This window comes from Calonectris borealis, chromosome 9, assembly GCF_964195595.1.
Source record: "Calonectris borealis chromosome 9, bCalBor7.hap1.2, whole genome shotgun sequence".
Taxonomy (NCBI): domain Eukaryota; kingdom Metazoa; phylum Chordata; class Aves; order Procellariiformes; family Procellariidae; genus Calonectris; species Calonectris borealis.
The window spans coordinates 19,897,657-19,918,554 of NC_134320.1; the positions used below are offsets into that span (position 1 = coordinate 19,897,657).

Sequence of the window (20,898 nt, forward strand, 5' to 3'; positions counted from 1 at the left end):
CTCTGCAGGCACCCAGCTTGGTTACTTGGAGCAGTATATCTCTGCTCAAAGTAAAAATAAACTAGGCTGTGTCCAAAGCTAAGCCTTAGCTCTGCTAACTCTGTGCAACAGTGTAAATACATGACCATAGCAGTAGATTGAAATTACAGTAAGTTCTATGAACATGACTGAAACCAAGCTCTTCAGCTATGATTCATTAGTCTGCTCTTCTGGTTGCTCTTAGCCACCTGCAACGTCAAGTATCAGAGAAGCAGATAGTGGGCTGCATAAACAGGATGGAAATGAAGGTCCCACGTCGAAAACATCACTCATTGTAGTTTGACTTTTCCCATTTTTAGTTCAAAGGGAGCATTTGCAGAATCAGCCCCCTTGAGATTTTTTTTCAGTTGCTTGGAATTACTGCCCTGTTTTGTGCATCAGCCAAAATCTACGCAACTTCTTTCCATACTGTGTGTCACCATCTGTCTAGGGGAGGGCAATGACACATGCTTTTCGGTTACTTTGTCTCAAGGCATTAGTGAAGTGTTTGAAAGTCGAATGAGCCTGAAGAATTAGGGAATGAACAGAAAAGTTTCCAAGTGACATTGTGTAATTTGAAACCTGGAAGCCCTAGTTCTGGAAAGGATCAGAGTGAACGTCTGAAAGCAAGACAGAGGGGGTATTTTGGGCAGCAGACTAGGACACAGGAGAAGGAAGCTAACTTCTAACCTCTCTGACCTCCCTCTCTCTTTCTGGACAGTTTCTTTAAAAGTATTTCAGTGCCTGCATTGTATTGACATCAGTGAAGATCTTGGTGCTTAAATAAGGCAACTACCTGCCTTTAGTCTGATCTGTGGTCTATCTGGACCCAGCTTCCTTCCTTCCACCTGTTGTCTGGGCAGTTAGAGGTGAGCTGTCAAAGCCAGGACTGGTGGTTGCTCTGTAGCTGTACAGTGGCTAAAGGCCTAATTATAATAGATGCTATTGTAACGTAAACCTGGCTCCTGCCGGTTGACCTGGCATACACTTGCCAGTAAATGTTGCTGGTCTAGACTGGGGTGAAGAGTGGGGAGAAGAATTGGGTGCACCTGTTACAGAAAGAGATCAAATTAGCTCAATGTGAGATTATAGTTGCTGGTCGCTGAACAGATCACAGACAAAAATTGTGGTGATTTTTCCCCAGCTGCTTGCCAAGTTATTTTTTAACTTTTCAGTGTTTACTTCAAAAGAACAGGCTTTGTTTCATGAGAAGAAAGCCTCACAGCCCCTTATTTCCTCCTTTTACTATGTATTTGCTTGTAGCGGAAAAAGCATCAGCAAAGGAAACTATTCTGGATTGGTTGGTTACACAAAGTCCTCCAGCAGAAACCAGGGAGTTCAGGGTGGAACATGGCACTGTGTCTGAAATAGACTTTACTGTTTCAAAGACTGAAAAGCTGCTTTTTGTGGGAGGCCAAATGCAGCGGCTTAATATGGAACATGAAGTAGTAAGGAGCAGGCTGTCAGCTTGAGCAAACCTGTGACAAGCTCTGGCAAATATACTGGAGCTGGTTTATGAAAAGCTCTCTCTGAAATCACGAGGCGATAGATAAAGTAAGTAGGCTGAAGATGAGACACTGTAAGTATCAAACTCCTCGGTGATATTCATATAACATCTGAACCAATAGCCAAGCCAGGCTCTTTTCCTTTGAGTGTCATCTTTGTTTTGCTGTGTTCTTAAAGGATGGAAAAATTGATGTTAAGGTTTTATTAACTCATTGAAGATTTCTGTTTTCACTTGCACAGATGAAATCATGCAGCAGGAGATACGGCCACTGGTTGCAGTGGATATAATAGAGCAGCTCCACAGGCAATTTGCTATCTTGTCAGGTAAGAAGTTGCTGGTAATTACACTGCAGGATTCTCTTGGAAACGTATTGGAATTTGTCATGCTGACTGTCACCCTTCAGCTCTGTACAGCAGTTGCAATAGTATTTTTATATTGCTAATGAAAATTGCTGTCACAATCAGACATTCACAGTGTGTGGAACTGATAAATGCCAACTTGCTGTGCTTGTTTTTCTTAAGGCAAGTTAATTTTCCGTGTTTTCCACAATGGAACAGATTTAGAGGGTAAGAAATTAAACAAATCTTTCTGTACATATCTTTGCACAATGCCCAAGCACCTTGTTTGTGGGAAAAGATTTTGGTCTACCAGGGAGTTATTCGTGACCTACCCCTTCTTCCTCATTTGCCTTTTGTTTTAGAAATGATTCATTTCTAAAGTGTAAGGTTCTAATCTTTTAAAGATTTGATTATTCCATATTCCTTTGTTTGCCTGAAGTTTGCAATCACACAAAGTGACGCAGTTCCTGCCCCAAATAAATAGCTGATATTGAAATATTTGCCAAATTATTTAATACACTTATTTCAGATACTGTGGCAGAGAAATCCTTATCTGGGTCCTAAAATGGCCTCTGCTGTTGACTGTATGGCCTCTGGCAACTCCTTTTGTCTCTGTTTCTGCCTGTTCTGCAAATAAGGGAATTAAGAATTTGCTTTCCTTCTTCCCCATAGACACACAGTGAAGTATCATGAATTTGCACAAAATACTGAGATGGTCATAATAAGGTTCTCGTGGACAGCCTGTCCCTCTCTGCTTGGTGGAGAGGAACACTGGGTACACAGTGCAGAGAGTACACGGGCCCAGCTCCGCAAATGATCCAACTCAGCAGGCCTAATCCTTGCTGCATCTTCACATTTTTAAGTACACTCTGAACTGCCAAATGAAATCCAAATTTTAAGTTGCTCAGAATTCTTTATGGGGCTCTGAGTATTAAAACTTGATTTGGGAGGTTTCTAGGTAGCGTCTTGTGGCAGTTTCATAAGCTTGATAACTAACTGTTTTGCATTCGGCAGAGGGTATTGACTGAGCAGAGGTGGAACCAGCTGCCTTCTCATCTGCAGTAAAGCACCTCAGGGTCACATCTTTCTAGAATTCCAAATAAACGCACACCTCCATGCAAAACAGTGTTAGCAACTGCATAAAATTGCTCAAACCTTTTGCATCCCACCGTTTTCCTCAGTGCAGGGTAACTAGGAAATGCGAGTGCAGCATCTATCCTAAGACAATTTTTGTGGGGTAATGTTGCAGTATTCTCCATTGGCTGTCCAGGCATTTGCTTGCATACTGTGTGCTTACTATAGCTCTGCCATGCCAAACTGGAGAGGATGGTGAGTAACTTGGTATTATTGTTAAGTGCTCCACACCTGACTGCCAGAGATTTCAATGCACAGATGCCACAAGGTCTCAGAAGCATTAGGTGGTCAGGGAAAGCTGGGTACCCCTTTCCCTTAAGGTGCTAGCTGCTTAACAGGAAAAATAATGACTGATGGGTGGGAGTTGACACCCATCTGGGGGCTATTGTCAAGTTTGAAACCAATCCGCACTTAAAGAGCTGTTTCAGGAATGCTACTCAGATCCCTTTTATTAGTGCTAAACTGACTTAAAAATATTCTAAATACAAGGATGGGAACAGGGAATCTAATCGATGTTCAACTCCTTTTGGGTTTTGATGTTAACTTCAGTCTGCTCTTTGTAAGCAAGAAAACACTTATCAGCTGGTCTCTTTAGAATGCTCTGCTTGCTTTTTCCATTCACCAGGCATGCAGAGCTGCTGAAACCAATATTGTTTTCAAGGCCTTTGATTTAACTGATACACGAATGCCTGAAAACACTTACATCAGTGTAAAGAACATCATGCATGTTGAGAATTCAGTGCCTCATGTGCAATGTCTATCTGGTAAAATGTGGAGGACTGCTTTTCTTAAACCCCATTACCTTGCAAGATTTGAGACCATTAATAAAAAGCTATATATGGCATGTAATGAGCAACTTGTGGAAAGTGGTTTACTAAACAGGAAGAAAAACCCATTTCCAGTTCCAGCTAGAACATTAAACATGGCACAGAAATGTCAAGAGTAAATATAAAAAAGCATTTTCATATTTCTTTATGGACTCATCATTTCAGCAGTACCTGTATTCTCACCTGCCATTTTAGCAAATTCAACTCTTCACATTTGATCTAATTCTTTTATTGTTGGAAGTTATGAGAAAGATGTTTGAATAAGACAATTTAAACCTAGAGTGCTTAAAGACTTTGGAAATAACTCTTCATAGAAGACACGGCTGAGGGGCTTGTTTGTTAGGGATTGGCAAACAACTGGTTCATCAGCATACAAGTACTAATAACAAATATCAAAAGTGAGTGAAAAGGTGTCTTTCATGCCCCCATCTACATAAATAACAAATCCCATTTGAAGAATTCTCAAGCTTATCTAAAATCTCCTTGGTACAGTCCAGAAATAATATCCTAATGAGAAACAGGGCAATATAGTTCATAGTTTCTAAGTTGATTTCAGTCTGAAATTTACAGCTAAATTTGGAAACCTTGAGTGCCTCCCCTCCGAAATCCCCATGGCAGCCTGTGAAAAAGATCATGAACATAAAATCATCTACTCAGAGGCCCCTTTAGCCCAGTATCTTATTCTGTTGGTGATCACTGGTGGGTCATAGGTAAAATATAAGAACAGGAATCTTCCTTACTGTCCCTTTATTGCCTCCTGCAAACTGAGGTTTAGGTACAAGCCAGAAATGACTATACTTTTCAAAAGTGTATTTCTCTAAATAAGTGTAACTTTCTTTTTCCTCTAGCAAAAGATTGATTTTTTTCATCCAATGAAAACAGATCTGGGCACTCGCCTGCCTCATTTCACTTATAAAGTAATTCACACATAAATGACCTCATTTGATTTTGATTATTTTTTTTATCCTAGGCAGCTCTGCAGCTTTTCCTTAAAGCATGCTGCTTTTCATTAGGCACAAGCAACCACAAATATTTTGGTGCTTCAGTGCTTGCCTACATGGAGACTGAAAACCTCCTGATTCTTAGCCTATTTCCTGGTTTTCCATGCTGATACATTCCAGCTCAGTAGCCACTGTCTGAAAAAAATGGCTCTGCTCTTTGGCCCCATCACCGTGGGCAGTAAAAGACATTCCCAACTTACTTGTAGAGTGGTTTGGGCATATAATATGTTTTTCTGAACAACTTCATAAAAATGGTATATGCCGATTTATACTAGTTGGGGTTATTTCTTTCACTCTGTAGGCTGCAGCCTCCAGAGGGCAGCTAGCCACCTCTTCCATGTATGCACGTGCAGAGCTCAGAGGATGTTAGCAGTGAGTCTGGTTTGTGCTACTCCACAGCCTCTAGCTTTGTCGAGCTCTCCTGTTCAGTCCTGTGGACCCCAAATCCATTTGTCCAGTGATAATGAAAGTAACTGGTTGACTGTTGCAGAGTTTGTTATAAATTAATATTTATTTGGTTAATATCAGCTTTTTATTAACAGCTGGCGGCTGAGGCGGATGTAATGAAACCATAATATTCCCTTGCAGTAAAGCAGAAAAGAAAGACGACTGAAGTCAAAGGCTCTTTGTTTTCTTTGGACATGACTCATTAGAAACACTTTCATCTACTATTGCTGTGTACAAACTTCTTAGAAGACCACCTGACTGTCTTGCAGTCTCTGAGCAGATGGTAGCAATTATGTAACAAGCCTAATGAGTTTGGTGTTTGATTGTGTCAGGGTCTAGTTATAATGAATAAATTAGATACTAACAGCCTCCTGTTTGTCCTGGCCCTCTAGCTACCAGACTAACCAAGACTGAACAGCCCATGCCAAAAACAGGGAAACTCTCCAAAGCCTTCCCTGGTCTGCTGTGGTCATGGAAAATGCTGCAGTGTAATGTGACAATGTCCTTAATCACATAGATCTACTTTGGTCATCTCTTTTTCCATGCCCTGATCTAGCCCTGCTTAGCTTGTGAGATCTGGCAGAAGTACTGGTTCTTGTGGTTAAATTCAAGTTTTGAAACCACTACTGCCTCCTTCCATTCCCTGAAAACTGAACTCCCAATTATGGGACTACAGCTGTGACAACATAGGATTGCACAGCTATGTTTGTGTGTTTCCTGTAGCTGTTAAGGGAACTAGATCACAAAGTTGGGTAGTACTAAAAACCTGGCTATTCTAACACACATCAGTTTTTACTGAAGAATGGAGAACCACTGGTAAAATACTGTTCCTGTCCTGCTGACAGTCTAATAACTCGCTGTACCAGTCTGATCTTGGAACTACTACTACCCCCTCCCTTTTTATCTGCAGCTTCACAACCTGTTCCTATCCATAATTACTCTGTCAAAGAGCCCAATCTGCCATATCCAGCAATAATGGATCCTGTTACTAAATCACGAATTTATTAGACACACTGTCACGAAGTGTATTAGCAGAGATGAATTTTCTTTGTGTTCTGTTCCTGTTAAATCAATGGTGTTCAGTGGATGGGAGACTATATCTGAAAATGGTAACTGACTCTGAAGCCAGTTTATTTAATTTCCAAAGCCTGGAGGGTATTTGGCCATCTGCCTCCTGTTTAAACTGAGCCTTTTGGAAAACCTGGCCTGACCTTGCCAAAAGGACAGTTTGGAGCTTGTGTAAAAATCTAGACCCAGGAAGCATGATTTAACTTTAATGAGAAATTCAGCATTCACAACCCTTAATCAATACGGAAAACCAAAACAAGAGAGCATGGAAAAAGCAAAACCTGACCAAGGCAACGAAACTTCAGGCAAGATATCACTGAACTCTTCAGCTGTCTGACCCAGGAGATGAATTGTATTCAGGTCTGCTATGACTAAGGGAGCTCTCTGCATGTGGGCAGACCCAAGCAGTTAGCCTGCACATGTCAGCAAAATTTGAAAGAAAACTTTCCAATACTAACTGATGAGTTGGTGTCTGTGGCAGTTTGGGGAGGTGCGCACTGTAAACTTGCAGACAAACTTTTGGAACTTCTCCTGCCCGTAGCCTATTTGTTGTTGTGGTTTTTTTTCCAAGGGATTCAGCATATTTAGTAAGCTCTAGTTAGATGTTACTTGACGAATCCTGCTATTGGTGTTACAACAAGAGCTGCTGACTATGGAATAGGACTTCAGTGTAGCCCCTGATTGTCTAAACCATGGATATTTTTGGTCCCTGGACAGGAAGCATAGGTGGGCTAGAACCTATGGGACACTTCCTAGGATCCCCATCGTGTCCAGGAACTTGGCCTGCAGTTGTGATTGCTTGCTGCTTTTACATCAGTCATACCAACATGCAACTTCAGCTCTCAGAGCTGAAGCGCTCAGAATTCAGCAGTCGCACCTCATTTGTCAATCACACCCTTTAGACTGCAAAGCAAAATTAAATTTTCTCTGCTGCCATATCCTGTTCTCCCCCATGCATATTCCTCCCCCAAATACTTCAGCTGTTTTGTTTCCACAGCTGAATTCTGGCCCCATCTTTACTGCAACAGCTAGCCAGGCTGCATTGGCAGCTGGGAAGTCTATCTAATAGGAGCAACTATGAATGCTGCTTTGTGTCCTGGGGCTTGGGGAATTGGCACACATAAGAGTGAGCGATGGTCCCATTACCATGCTCTGTACTACCCTGATGCAGCTTGTGCGCTATCTCTTCTACTTTTCTTTCCCTTCTACATTCACTCTGTACTTCTGTCCTGTCGCCCAGGTTCTTCCTGTCCCTTTGCCCTTGGGCCACAAGAGAAGAGGAGAAGTTGAGCAAGAAGCTAGGGTGGAAAATAAGGAAAGTGCCCAGGAAGAGGAGGAAAGGGATGCTGTCATTCTGAGTGGCAAACCAGGCAGAAGGTCAAGCTGACTGTAATCTTTTCTTCTTCAGTCTTGCCTTTTTCCAGGCAGTCCAGCCTTCTGCTTCTCTAACTCCTGATGTTGTCTGCCTCGTTTGTGCTCCACGTTGTTGAGTTTGACACGCCTCTGTGTGTGACCCTGAATGCAAATGATTTAATGGCTTGCTGATAATTTACCTCTGATCATACATCAAGATCTTTAATCAGAATGCCCTTCCCCAAGCAGCAGTGGGTCCATACCTTTGACACAGTGAGTTTGGGTTGGATGCAAGGCAGGTTGCTATCTGCAGAGGTAGAGAGCAGAAAGGAGGCGGATCTCTTGAAGGAAATTGATGGAGATGAATCATGTGTTGCATTTGTGGGTGCTATCTGGGAGGGGAGCTCAGGTCTGCATCGCGAGATGGTAGACAAAATCTGGTTGAGTTTCCTCTGCAGGCAAAACTCTGGGGCTAGCTGTGACAGAGCAGCCTGGGGTCTGACTGAGGAGTAGTGACCCACTGGAGACTGCCAGTGGGATGGCCTGGCTCCCCTAACGCAGAGTCAGGAGAGAGCCTCATGTTAGTTCAGCCAGAGAGTAGCCCTGAACCTCCCCTCCTGCCAGCTGAACCTCCAACTCTTGTGGCTGCTGCTTGCAACGGCCACTGCCACCAGCTGCTCTTTCCCTGGCCTGGCACCAGCCTTTGGAGCTGCCAGAAGGTGTTGGAGGTGGCTGGGTTGCTTGAAGAGTGCTGCAGAGTGGCATCTAATGGCGCCTGGAGGAGCTGCAAGTCAGCGAGACAGAGGCCTGTCCACTGCATGAAGACAGCTGCCAGGCATGGCCATGCGCCTGGTACCTATTTTTCGGTGTATCTTTGTTTCTCCTTCTGACTGCACTAAACTCAAGTTATTGCTCGCATCTCCCATGGGGCTCTTTAGCTCGTGCCTCATGTTGCTCTGGCTTTTTGTCAAGCTCCTTTGCTCCTGGCAGTTGCCCAGGAGCATGTGGGTTATGCACAGTCCCAGCAAATGCAAGGATCATATACAGACAGTCCTTGGGGCCAAATTCCATGCACTTAGTCCTTATGGCTGTGGAACGGACTGGAGACTGTCCCTGTTGGTTTTTAGTTTGTGCTCTCTGCCCTTCCAAGACGTTGAGTAGCCAGTTAAGGTATTTCAAGGACTGGAAGAAATCTAGTGGCAACTCCCTAGAAAGCAAGGTTGATGGCCCAGAAAAAAAGGGCTGCAGCTTGTCAATTCACATTCTGCAGAAATTTGCATACTGCAGCAAATCTTGATTTAGTGTCAGGAAAAAAAAATGGCGTTAACATTTAGATGTATGGAACTGCTCTCTCATCCAGAGGAGAGACTTTTCCAGACACCTTTGGTATATAAGGAGCTTCCCTTATATCCCTTAACATCCACTCTTGTTGCCTTGCTAGATATATGGCTAAATGGATATGGATCGTTTTCCCTTGTAACTCAACTACTACTGAAGGTTCAGATATGGGCAGGAACAACCCATTCCTAACATATTTGTGTTATTACTTGTCACCCAACACTTCAGGCATTCCTGCTCTCTCCTTGTCATAGTACTTAACAATTTCTGACCACAAAACTCCCTCAAACTTCAACTAATTTCATGGTATGGCAGGAACCGAGGGTTTCTTTGTTTGTTTCCCTGTCTGAAATATAGCTGTATTCAAGAACCTTCTGAGCGTTCTTCTGCTTTGGTTGCAGCAGGAAGTGCTACCTTCACCTTGGAGAATGAGATGGAGCCCAAGAGCTGTTAAGGGCACTTGGCCTAGTCAGAGGCAAGGTGCTCCTGGCTCTTAGTTGAATACTCAGTCTGAGGCTGCTTCTAAGTGTCCTTCTAGATTTGTTGCCAGTGGTGAAGGGAAGAAGTCAGTGTTCAGTCTGCTTACATTCATTCCTTGGATGGCTGGTGACAAAAATACACACCCACATACGTACAGTGCGTCATCAGCCTGCCTCATCTAGCTCGAGGAAATGAGGCCAGAGGAGGAAGAGCACATGTATGAATGTGGATGCAAGAGAAAGAGAAGATAAAAGGGACACAAACAGATCCTGGTCAGCAGGAGCATTAGAAGTGCCATGTGAAACTTGTAGTTTAAACAAATCTTGAGTATAACTGCAGGTAAACTATCAGGTGTTGAAGGAGGGGATCCAGGGGAATCTTTATCTTATCCTCCAGGGGCAAATATTGCTGCTTTAAACCAAAATATTCCAGGTTACTACATCTCCCCCGTTTAGAGTATCTTCACATATCTGAAATACATGAAAGGGAAAGCGTGGTGCCCAGGAACCATGTGAATGCATACAAGATACCATCTATACCTTGGCATGCATTGAACTCTACAAGAAGAGACAGAGCAGCAAGCTTACCATTTCATTTTCCTGGCTGTTACTGTTTGTGTCCAGAAGATGTCACTAAGAATCTGTAACAAACCATCCTAACTGGGTACCTGCTGGTTGGAGTTCCTGGTCTCTAGAGCGCAGCAGTCTGGGGAAAGTCTGACTAAATTTGCATGACAGCATATTCTATGTCACTGCTGACTGCAGATAGTGCAGCTAGAGTGCCCTGAGGTCAAGCTGCCATGCATCAGGATTTGGCATTATCCCAAGGCAATGTGGAGGTCAATGTGGAGGCCGTGGCTCTGCTCAGCATTTGAAATCCCCCTGAGTCTCTGTTTCCTCCCATACTCCTAATGGGATAGATTTTTGGATATTTTTCTTCAGGAAGGTAATTTTCTCTCTCTCTTCTCACAGCTTACCCTTCACTAAGGGGAAACCCAGAGCATGGTTCTTCCTTGGACAAGAATCCTTTACGGGTGATAAATGACTAGGAAAACTGTGTGTGCTGCAGGACTAGGCTCAGTATTGGGTTTGTAGAGAATTCCTCAGCCTAGTGCGAAAAATAGGCTTACATAGAGATTACAGGGGAAGGAGAAAGATTCAGGGAAAAGCACGCCCTTAATGCCCTAAGCAGCACTAAGCAATAAGGTACCTGTACAAAAGCTTTGTTTCATCGTACTCCTTTATGTGCTACTGCCTCATTAGTCTGTTCTTGGCTCTGAGTCCAAGTTGGTGAGAAAACTCCTGTTAACTTCTGTGTGGTTTGAGTGACGCCCAGATTTATTAGCAGAACCAAGTTAGGATTGGTCCTGCAATCCAACAGGGTTTGTGCTGTGTACTACAACATCTCCTAGAGCTGAGCAGGAGATGTGTCAGGAGAACTGTAAAGGCTGCTGGGTTATAAAGGACTCTGCTCCATGCTTCCTGTAGTTCTACCAGAGTTTGAATACTGCTGTTTGGATCAGGGAGTCCCTCAGATAGGGGCTTTTCTTGATCTTGCTGCTTATGACCTTCCTGTCCTATTTAATGGAGGTTTGATGCAGATAAAAAAGACAAGAGCAAAACTCATTGATTAAATACTCCATGCACTTCGAGCGGTTTTTTTGTTAAAGAAAGACCTAAGACTGGATTGGTCCTAGGGCTGTGTCATGGGTTATATGTGTGTATTCAAAGCTTGTATGCTCTATTATTTCATTTCTGTTAATGTCTAGAAGGAATCAGAGAGTGCTGTACCTATACATAGGGAAGTGTTGTAATATTATCACAAGAAATTACTTGGAAATGGAAAACAAAGAACCAAAGAAAGCACTTAATCAGAATTATGCAAAAGATTCATAAAAAAGCTGAGAATAAACAACAGAGGCTAGAATCTCAGCTGGAGTAAACTGAGGTAATGAAACTACAGTGAGTTATAATATCAAATGGGAAGCTGATCACGTGTACTGGATCTGCGTGCTTTTCCATGAGGGGTATGTCAGTGTTTCCCATTTGAGTACTGACCAGTCTGTCCAAAGGCATAAAATCACCTTCTGATCTTTACAATCTCTCTTCTGCAGGAGGAAGAGGGAAGGATGGGGCACCTATTATAACCTTTCCAGAATTTGCAGGATTCAGTGACATACCTGATGAAGATTTTCTGAACGTGGTCACATATCTAACCAGCATTCCCAGGTGAGGCTAAGCACAATTGTCTGTTGATTTCCTGCAGACCTTTGCTTCCTCAGTGGCTCACAGCTTTTAGTGGTGCTACCAGGATGTACCAGTGACTCTGCATCCATCCAGTCAATATGAAACTTTCCTATGTACTGGAGGCCCTAGGAACCGCTTACATCATTTGCATGGGAAAGAAAGCTTCACACAGGACAGGTTTTTTGTTCAGGACTTGAACTGGGTGGGAGGGGGTAGATCTGAAGAGCAGCGGTAAAGATAACAGATCAAAAGGGAGCTAAGAGGAGCTATTTGTGAAAACTCTCAGGGGCGTTGGATGCAACAAGTGAAGGGTTGGATCTGGAAGAGGCCAAACTTATATAGGTCCTGTTGCTGCTTATTCTCTAAGTGCATCTTTCTGGGAAAGCAAGCTAGGTGCCCTGTTGACAGGATTCTGGCAAGCACCGTGTGCTTTCTGATGCTTCGTTTATTGGGAGATCGCTCCACAGCTAGGATATTTTCCTTGCTGCTTGCCTGCAGCTGTGCAAGGATGGTGAAACAAACTCACTTCCACTGCTCTGAGGAAATGCGCTAAGACATGGCTGCTGAATTACTTCTTGTTTATCCAAAAAGAGAGCTTAATATTTTTTCAGTCCCCTGATCCTGTCTCTGGACCATGGCTGTTTGTGCTAGTTAGAAGCACAGCAGGGATTTATTATTTCCTGTGGTCTTGTGCATAAAGGTGCTTAGAGGATGATGAGGGGAAAACGTGCCTCCTTCAAGTTTGAGTAAGAAGTTTTCCAGCTCTACCTACATGTATTCCCCATACTGAGTTGCCAAAGCAAGCTGAGAGAAGCCACACACTGTGAACTTAACAGCTTCATTGTTTCCCTCTGCTCTGTAGGGCTTTTGTTCTGCCAGGAGAAAATCTGTCTTATGTATTTCTTCATTAGCTTCAGGACTGGAAGGATGACCCGCTTCAGGATTAATAAAACAGCAATAGTAGCTGAGAAAAACACAAAACTAGTTTTCTAGTTCTTTGTATTTGGTATGCTGGTGGGTGATTCACAGTAATATTGTCACGTGTTGGGGAACTAGCACGTTACATTGTGAAATGGTAGACAGAAATGCTTTATGCTTCTTCAGCCTGTGTGAAAACCAAAAATACAGATGGGTTCAAAAGAAATTAGCCAAATTAGTGAAGGATAGCTCCATCAATGGCAGCTGAACATAACGGCTCAGATGCAAATTCTGGCTGAAGAAATCCATATGTTCCTTAATGTTGGGACTCGGGAGAATATACCAAGAAAAAGATTGTTCTTCTCACTTTCCTTCTGCTTTTGCCTAAGTATCCACTGCCTACCAACACTGAACACAGGGTGTTGGGTTAGATGGACCTCTGCTTTGATTCAGTTTATCAGTTTTGTGTTTTCTCTTCCCCCGAGGAATCCCAGAGCAACGTGCAAAGAATGATGAATTAAGTTTCAAAACTTTGTAAGTCAGGAGCGCTGCAATATGCCTATTTTAGAGATGATGAGGTATGTGTAAGTAATATCTTACACTACAGACAGGCTCACCAAAACTTGTGTTGAGTAAGTGATTATTCTGTTTAATTTAAATGACCTGTTCAAGGTCGGTGAAAGGCTGGGGCTTGAACCTACATTTTCTGCATACTAGCACATTGGTTTGACTCTAGGTTCAATCATAGATCACACTGTAGGGATGTGAGTTTTCCAGGGAGTTTGCTAGTCTTTGTCACAGTGCTTTTAGAAAGTTTGACTGCATTTCTTGAGTCACTATTCGAAAATCGCCACCCTTTATGTAGATGGTGAGGGACAAAGGTATTAATTTAGAAGAGGAAGAACCTGAGCAACAAGCTTTGGTTGTGTGATTTATGACATAATTATATGAAGTACAATCTTAATGTGGCATAAGTAGTGGACCTGTTTGGGTGCAGCAGAGCCTTGTTAATCTGCAGTTGGCTGGGCCATGCACAGAGAGTGTCTCTGTCACACATCTCATCGAGCAGTAAAGGGACTTTCATCAGCCCTACTGTACTGCGTACTACTGTATGTATTATGGTAGTGTTCCTGTACCTGTTATTTCACTTCTAGTGGTTCACCTTTTATTTTAATTCTCAAGGAAGATGTGCAGGTATCAAACAAAGCGACTAAGAGAAGAGAATAGTCTCTAAATCTTGTGGAGTTACAAAGGGCGTGGCCATGAATCAGGTAAGATGAAGTATAGTTTGAAAAGCAGTTCACCCTGTTTATCATAGAAAATACTTCCTTGTTCATAGCTCAGTGAACTGGAGAAATCAGCATCATTTCTCAGGCAAATGTAGAGAAAATATCTGTCTTTTGTAGTGTCTGTTTCTGTGTATCCTGTAGAATAAGGTTCATGCTAGTTGTGTAGATAAGATCTATGAGTGCAGATTACATCATTCAGTGAGTTAGTAACTTCCTAAGTTCCTCTGGAATGATGTTATTCGGATGCACAGGCATGCACTTTTCTTTGACGTTGCTGAGCAAATTTGCTTTACCAGCTGTGGCATACCACAGTATTTGGGGATGGGCTGTAAGTAAACCTTGCACTTCTGGGCTTTAAAACATGAACTACTCCTCAGGATGGAAGATCAGCCCAGTGAGACTTTTGTAATCTGATTAATTTTCCCTCTGGTTCAACACCTGCTCACGAGAGTGCTCCACCAAAGGGATCTACATACATACACATCCACAAACATTGAGTAACATGGTGTATGCACATGCATACCTCTATGCATGCACACTTACAATAGATAGGGCCAGAAAGCCCTTTTTTACTTGCTTTATTCCATGGCTGGAATTCCCTTCTCTTCCAATTGACATGGATCAACAACTTTGATAAAGAGGTGCCCTTGTCTCCTTCCAAAAGAGGTCAGGAAATTTGACATCTCCTGGCCTCCTCAAATCAGCGTTCAAGGGCTAACCTGAATTCAGAGCTCAGGATGGAGCAGCTCTGCTGATGGCACACATTGCATTCAGGGAAAGGGAACCTCTCTGCCAGACATCTGTAGATCTAGGCAAATATGCCAGAATTTGGTTTGGAAGTAAGCTTGATGTTTATCTGCTATGCAGGATTGTCTTCAAATCCCTCTTTTCAGCGAACTGGAGAAACCCCAATGCATTTCCATAATGAGGGTAGAGATATTACAGTACTGACGCTGAGAAAACATTGATAGAGTGTGTGTGTGTGTGTTTGTTTTTAAACAAACTCCCATCCTCTGGATACACATGCTAGTGGGGTTTCTCAGCTGTACATCCACTTGTGCTGATGCTGCCGTCTTGGTTAGGCTTCTTCCCACGCTGTTTGCCTGCATGCATTCCTTAGTGCCAAATGACATTCAGACCTTGGTATGGCCTTTCCTTTCAGCTTGCTGACTGAAATAGGATCACTTGCTGACACTCTCTCTGTTTCTCTAGCTAAATTTAGGTCTTAAATCAGCCCTATCTAGTAAAAAAAAAAAAAAAAGAATTAAAAGAGACATACAAATACCATTGGCTTATCTCAGTGAAGACAATTGATACCATCCTGAATATCAAGGTGAAAAGCAGGGAATAACATTGCAGAAGGCTGAGGTCTAGCTTTGTGCCAGGGTTACAGGCCCATTTTGAGTTTTCTATTGTCCAAAGGTACCTCTCTTGTCTAGCCTCTTGTCGTGTTGCATCCATCAATCTGTAGCAGCCAAGATTTACAGAGGTGTCTCTCTCAATGGTTTTTTGCTGCTTGCCTTTGTGTAGACTGCCAGAGTGATTTTGAGTGATGTAGCTATTCTCCCATATTTTCTTCTATGCTCTGCTCAGCTTCTTTGCTTTTTAGCAGCATGTGGTTTCCTCATCTTCTCTCCCCACTCTTTTCCTCCTTCTTCAGATCGTGTATTCTCCATTTTTTTACCCACTTCATCTCAGACAGTGTAATAAGTTAAACGTTGTAAATGATATATTCTGCAATAGGTAACTGAATTTTTTGCTTAATGGCCTGATTCTCATTTTACCCTGACAAATGTCTCTCAAATTTCATGCCTTGGCTTGTTCTTCGTACTCTTCCGCAGCGAGGATTGTACCTGCACTGTTTGTGTAATAAAGTGTTCTGGCTGTGCTGTCCCCCTCGGCCCCATGTGCCAGGCACGGCTGCTTGGCAGGTTTTGTCTTTGCCAGCCAGCTGCAGTTAGTACACTTGGTCTTGGAGGGAGAGAGTTGCGAGTAGCGCCCCACCATAGCTAGACTGCACACTCAGTGGTGTTTTGCTCTCCTTTGCTCTTTTCTCAGATTTAAATCCAAGTCAGTATATAAGTATCTATTTAATCTTTCATTCCTCAGTCTCTCTCTTTAACTGGCCTGCAACACTGTGATTTGCAGTGGCAACTGATAAGCAATGTTCCTGTTCCCATATGTTTGCTATTCCCAGCTCTCCCCACCCCCATGACCGTTCTTCCCAAGCCTAATTTCATGAGAAAATTCCTTTGCTGCTTCTCTCTTGCGTTTTCTTGTCTCTATCTGTATTTCATAAGCTCTTGTTCCTATTATCTATGAATTTAATTTTTCTTATTGCATCCGATGCCTGGATGCTTTTGTGCTGTTACAAATCTCCATGCAGAAGAACATCTGAAAAAATGAACTGCTCGATCATGGACATGTACTTGAAAAAACAGCAAAGGTCTCTTTTTAAGTGACTTCTGATCTACATATTTGAGGGACTTTTAAAAATGGGACTTAAGAGTTAGTCTGAGGCACAGAGGCAAGTTTTACTTGGCACAAATACTTTTGTGTTTGTTTAAATCACAGTTGTACTTGTTGCTTTTGGCAGATGCTGTCTTGTCAGTTACTTCCATTGCAGTTTGCTCACCCAGGTGTGATTATAAGGGTCTGATTCTGAATTCTTTTAGGCCTCCAGTCCTCCAGGTACACTCCTTTTAGAAAGCCTTTAGTGAGTCTCTCAAACCAGGCAGATGGGCAAAACAAGGCGATTTCTATGTGCAGTCAGCTCGTGTGAATATGGTGCTTATGGATATAGTTACTTGTGGTTTAGCTACATCATAAATTTTGCGAAGAACAGATTTTTCTCATTTTTATTAACCTGATATTAGTTGAATGATGTATTTCTTTAGACCAACATCAGCATTTTGTTAACTTCAGCTAACATACCTACTTTGTTGGTCATTTTGTTATAAATCACTGGTGTCAACTGCATCAGATTTGAACCTGATTCTGTGTGTCCAATTATTGGCTAAGAGATATTCAGCAGCTACAAATTGGTTGTGTGAGTCTGAGCTGAAGACATAATTAGATGCTGATTACAATATATATTCCCTGTTTCTTTGGAGTAGAGGCCATATTTTGGTGATCCATTTGATTGAAATTATGTCCTCTTACATTCCCATCTTCCTGCTGCTTTAACATGGTTCTCAGAAATTAACATGGCTGTCACAAATATGTAAAGCATATTAAAGAGACAGCCTTTTCCAAGATCATCTAAACATGTAACTGTTGCAAGGAGAATTGCATTGTCTTAATTCCCCCTTCATATCTCTATCCCCCCTTCATATTACTAATAACTTTGTTCTAAACAACAGACCAGTTTCAATAACACACTGTAAGCAACATGGATGTTGAATTGTAACATTGTTCTCTTGGAATAATTAGTCACAACAAGCACTTTCTGTATTTGTTCTGGTTAACCAGATATTTGGATCAAATCCTGTTCCCTGCAAGAGCAAAGAAACCTAAGTGGGATGTGCATCTTGGGGTTACTCATTTCTCTGGTCATTTGAAGAACCACGAATAGAAGATCTAACCTCCACCTGTATGGGGCCAGAGCATGCTTGAGTCTGTGCTTTAACAAGAGGCTAGCGAGGGTGCTGGGATTGTTTTTAAGAGCACTGGATTGTGACAACTGTTAGTAATATCAGTATCAAATGTTTAAAAACTTTATTCTGGATTAGTCTGAACTGGTGGATAGTATGTAGGAGAGTTTTCAAGTATTTGTTAATGAGTATGATCCTGTCTTTAACAACCCAATTTTCTGTGGACTGGATGGTCAGACAGCAGTCAGGGTCGACTGGATGGTTTCCTATTCCCTAGGCCAGGGAACTGGGTGCAAGCCACATCAGTCTGGTTTTTAGAGTGTGTTTCTGTTTGACAGCTTCTCAATGGCTTTTTTGCCTTTTGGGGTGGTGGTTGTATTAACTGCAGGATTGGGGGCTTGTAGTTTCCAGGTTCATCTGCAGCAAATGGAGTAACTGGAGCTGTTGTTGGCACAGGGGTTGGTAGACCACTGTGCCCAGGGTGGATGCAGCTCTGATGCTGAGGAGTGGGGGTTCACAGCTTGGAGGGAGATGCTGTGCCAGGGGTATTAAATGGGAACAGAGAAGCAAAAAACCACCCTTCCTTTCCTTTCCCTTGTGTCTCCTGAACGCATTTGTACCCTACAGTTTCTAGCAGTTGTTTTCTTTCTGTAGTGACCTAAATGTTTCTTGGCAAATTACTAAACAAAAAATAATTTTTTTTACATGTATCACACAAGCAAAGGAGGAAAATGACACATGGCTTTGTGCTCATTTTTATTTCCCAAACTATCAGCAAGTTTACCCCAATCTTCTCTGTTTGAGATGTAACCAGAATTCCTGGCACCTCACCTATAATGCAGCAACATCGGTTGTCAAGGCAGAGAGAAAAGCCTGACCTTATCCTATGTGTCTCCATTAGGCAGGGCAGGCACCCTCTCTTCAGAGATGCTACCTGGTGGTCTGGAGGCTGAGGCGGATTTGTCCAGGCCTTTCATGCCTACCAGACTTCCAAAGCAATTTTTGGTCCCGATCAGCAGAAGCAGTTTGAGAAAACTAATGCAGATTTTTGGGTAGGTTAGGAAGCCCCCAGGGTTGAGACTTTTGTGTTTAGTTTCTCACACCCTTTCTGTAACAATCTGCAATACACACAATTTCTTTGTTGCCTTCCTCTGAACCTTTTTTCCCTAACATCGAGAGCAAACACATAGATACCACACTGGGCATCTTTTTCCTTGAAACACTTGTCGGGCTATTGAGGGATATGCATATATTTGTATATATATATGAAAGGAGAAACTGGCGAATTATCTTCCCTGTGCTTGAGAGGCACTGCTGCAAACACATTTTCTGTCCTCTGCATAAAGAGCTGCATGTTGCACTACTTAAGAGGAAACGTTGTCTATTGTCATTGAATTTTTTAATTCTCAGAGGAATGCCGTAAAAAATATCGAAGTGTGAAATTCAGTGAGTTTTCCTAGTACCAGCATGAACTATTAGGAACACTTGCATGGCATCCCAGATTTGCACAACCCTTTGGCTTCCAGGTTGCTGTTCTTGATCCTGCAGAGCTGCAGCAGAAGCTCAGAGTTGGTATTGTTGGTGCTCTTTAGTGGATTATTGACACGAGTTTGCACAAAATGACCCATGAAAATGGTGTTCCTGGGATGCTTCTTGTATGAACAATGGAAAAGGGTTCAAGGAAATGTTTTATACAATTTCTCTTGATCTTAATCTGTAATTAGATGTTCGATTGCAGTATGTCCTTTGATTATGACAACATGTATACTCTTTCTGCCTGCCTCTGGTTTGTCTAGAGATGACTGAGCCATCCTGCTCAGTTTCTGGAGATTTTTCTCAGTGTGTGCTTATTAGCTTCTAAGGACTTCTCTCCAACTCTGAGCTCTCTTGGAAGGCAGGGAGTAAAGCAGTCCCACTGAAGCCCTGCACATCAAAGTGGGATTTTTGAGAGAGAGAGAGGATGGGATATTTGAGGTCTACATAGATGGGATGGAGCATCAGATCAGTGCCTCATAGCTCCTCCTTGAAAAGTACTGAGAAGGAACAGTAACTGTTATTCTAGCCAATATGTTAAAAGGATATTTTCGAATGACTTGCAACCCTAGAACCAGTTTGTGGTTGGCAAGATATAACTCTTCAATTCCTGCTTTGCCTACCAGAATTCCTGGGGCATTGTGTACACAGGCAAGGTGGTGACAGTAGGGAGATACTGACTCCCTGGAGTTAAGTGCCTCTGTCAGATGTCAGCATACTTGGAGAATGAAGACTGAAGTGGGGTGTCTAATAACTTGAATTATTTTGCAGAGAAAACAAGATCTGATGTTTTTGCCTTCAATACAGCACAGTGTAATTCATGATCCTGAACTATTCATATCATCTAGATTTGGCAGCAGAGTAGCATAGCAGCTGAGAGATTTAGCAGATAAAATATTCATGTTTTGTGTAAGCTGCTAGCCTTACGCTGGAAAGAGAAAATTTGCCGGCTTTCATTTTCATGTGAATTTCTGCCAAATATTCATTCTTTCCACTGTACACTGCATTTTCAAAATGGGCTTAGAGGGTGATCTGACGGAGGCTGTGTTTTGCTGCAGTACACTTCCTTGGAACGGGAGCATCTCCATGTAACCCAGCATACTTATTTCATCTGTTTTGCAGTCTGGAGGCTGCCAGCATCGGATTCATCATCATCATAGACAGACGACGGGACAAATGGAGCGCAGTCAAGGCATCCCTGACACGGATAGCAGTAAGTGCTTGCTTTTGTTATTTATCTTCTAGAAATTAAAATTACCTGCTGAACCTTCAGCACAGGATACAGTCTCATGTGCTCATTTTTAGCTCCCATTTTCTGGCTGTGGATGCAGATTCTCCCCTGCCCTGAAGCTCATGAGTGTTAAATAAGAGAGGGAGGAAGCTGCAGTAACAAATTACACAGCCTTGTTTACTGCTGAATTAGGACAAATTCCTTATTTGCTGGGCTGACTGCAATATAAATTCTAGTAATCTGAAGTTGGTTCCTAGAAGAGTATGACAGAGGTACCCTTCTGTGCACCGAGGAGGGATGACGTGGCCTGTTTACGAAAGAAACAGATCCCAAGGGACTTGTGTTTGCGTGGTAGTAAGTGATCTCTGTCAGAAACTCTTAATAGCTTATTATATCTCATTTGCAAAAGTCAGAGCTAAGCACTGATTTTCAGTGCTAATAAAAGCAGATGGTTTTATACATCTATTACCAGGAACATGTGCTGTGTGAGGAGCAAGCACTTATACACAGAGGTGTAGGATGGAGGGATGACCAAGGTGACTTTAAGTTCTTTCAAGGAATTTAGACAGAGTTGCTT

At 42.5% G+C, this 20,898-nt stretch overlaps 1 protein-coding gene across 2 annotated transcripts in view; it reads left to right on the plus strand.

The window, feature by feature from the left end:
* The window catches only part of MCF2L2 (MCF.2 cell line derived transforming sequence-like 2), a 162,400-nt gene that overhangs the window by 17,943 nt on the left and 123,559 nt on the right, over window positions 1–20,898 (plus strand). Inside the window, exons 1-4 of one of the 2 annotated variants that reach the window (XM_075157295.1) lie at window positions 1,359–1,572; window positions 1,765–1,848; window positions 11,625–11,739; window positions 20,213–20,303. In XM_075157295.1, the coding sequence (XP_075013396.1) occupies window positions 1,773–1,848; window positions 11,625–11,739; window positions 20,213–20,303 (282 nt within the window). In that variant the 5' untranslated portion in view covers window positions 1,359–1,572; window positions 1,765–1,772. Of the gene's footprint in view, window positions 1–1,358; window positions 1,573–1,764; window positions 1,849–11,624; window positions 11,740–20,212; window positions 20,304–20,898 lie in introns of those variants that run through there. The other variant, XM_075157294.1, reaches the window with a different exon arrangement.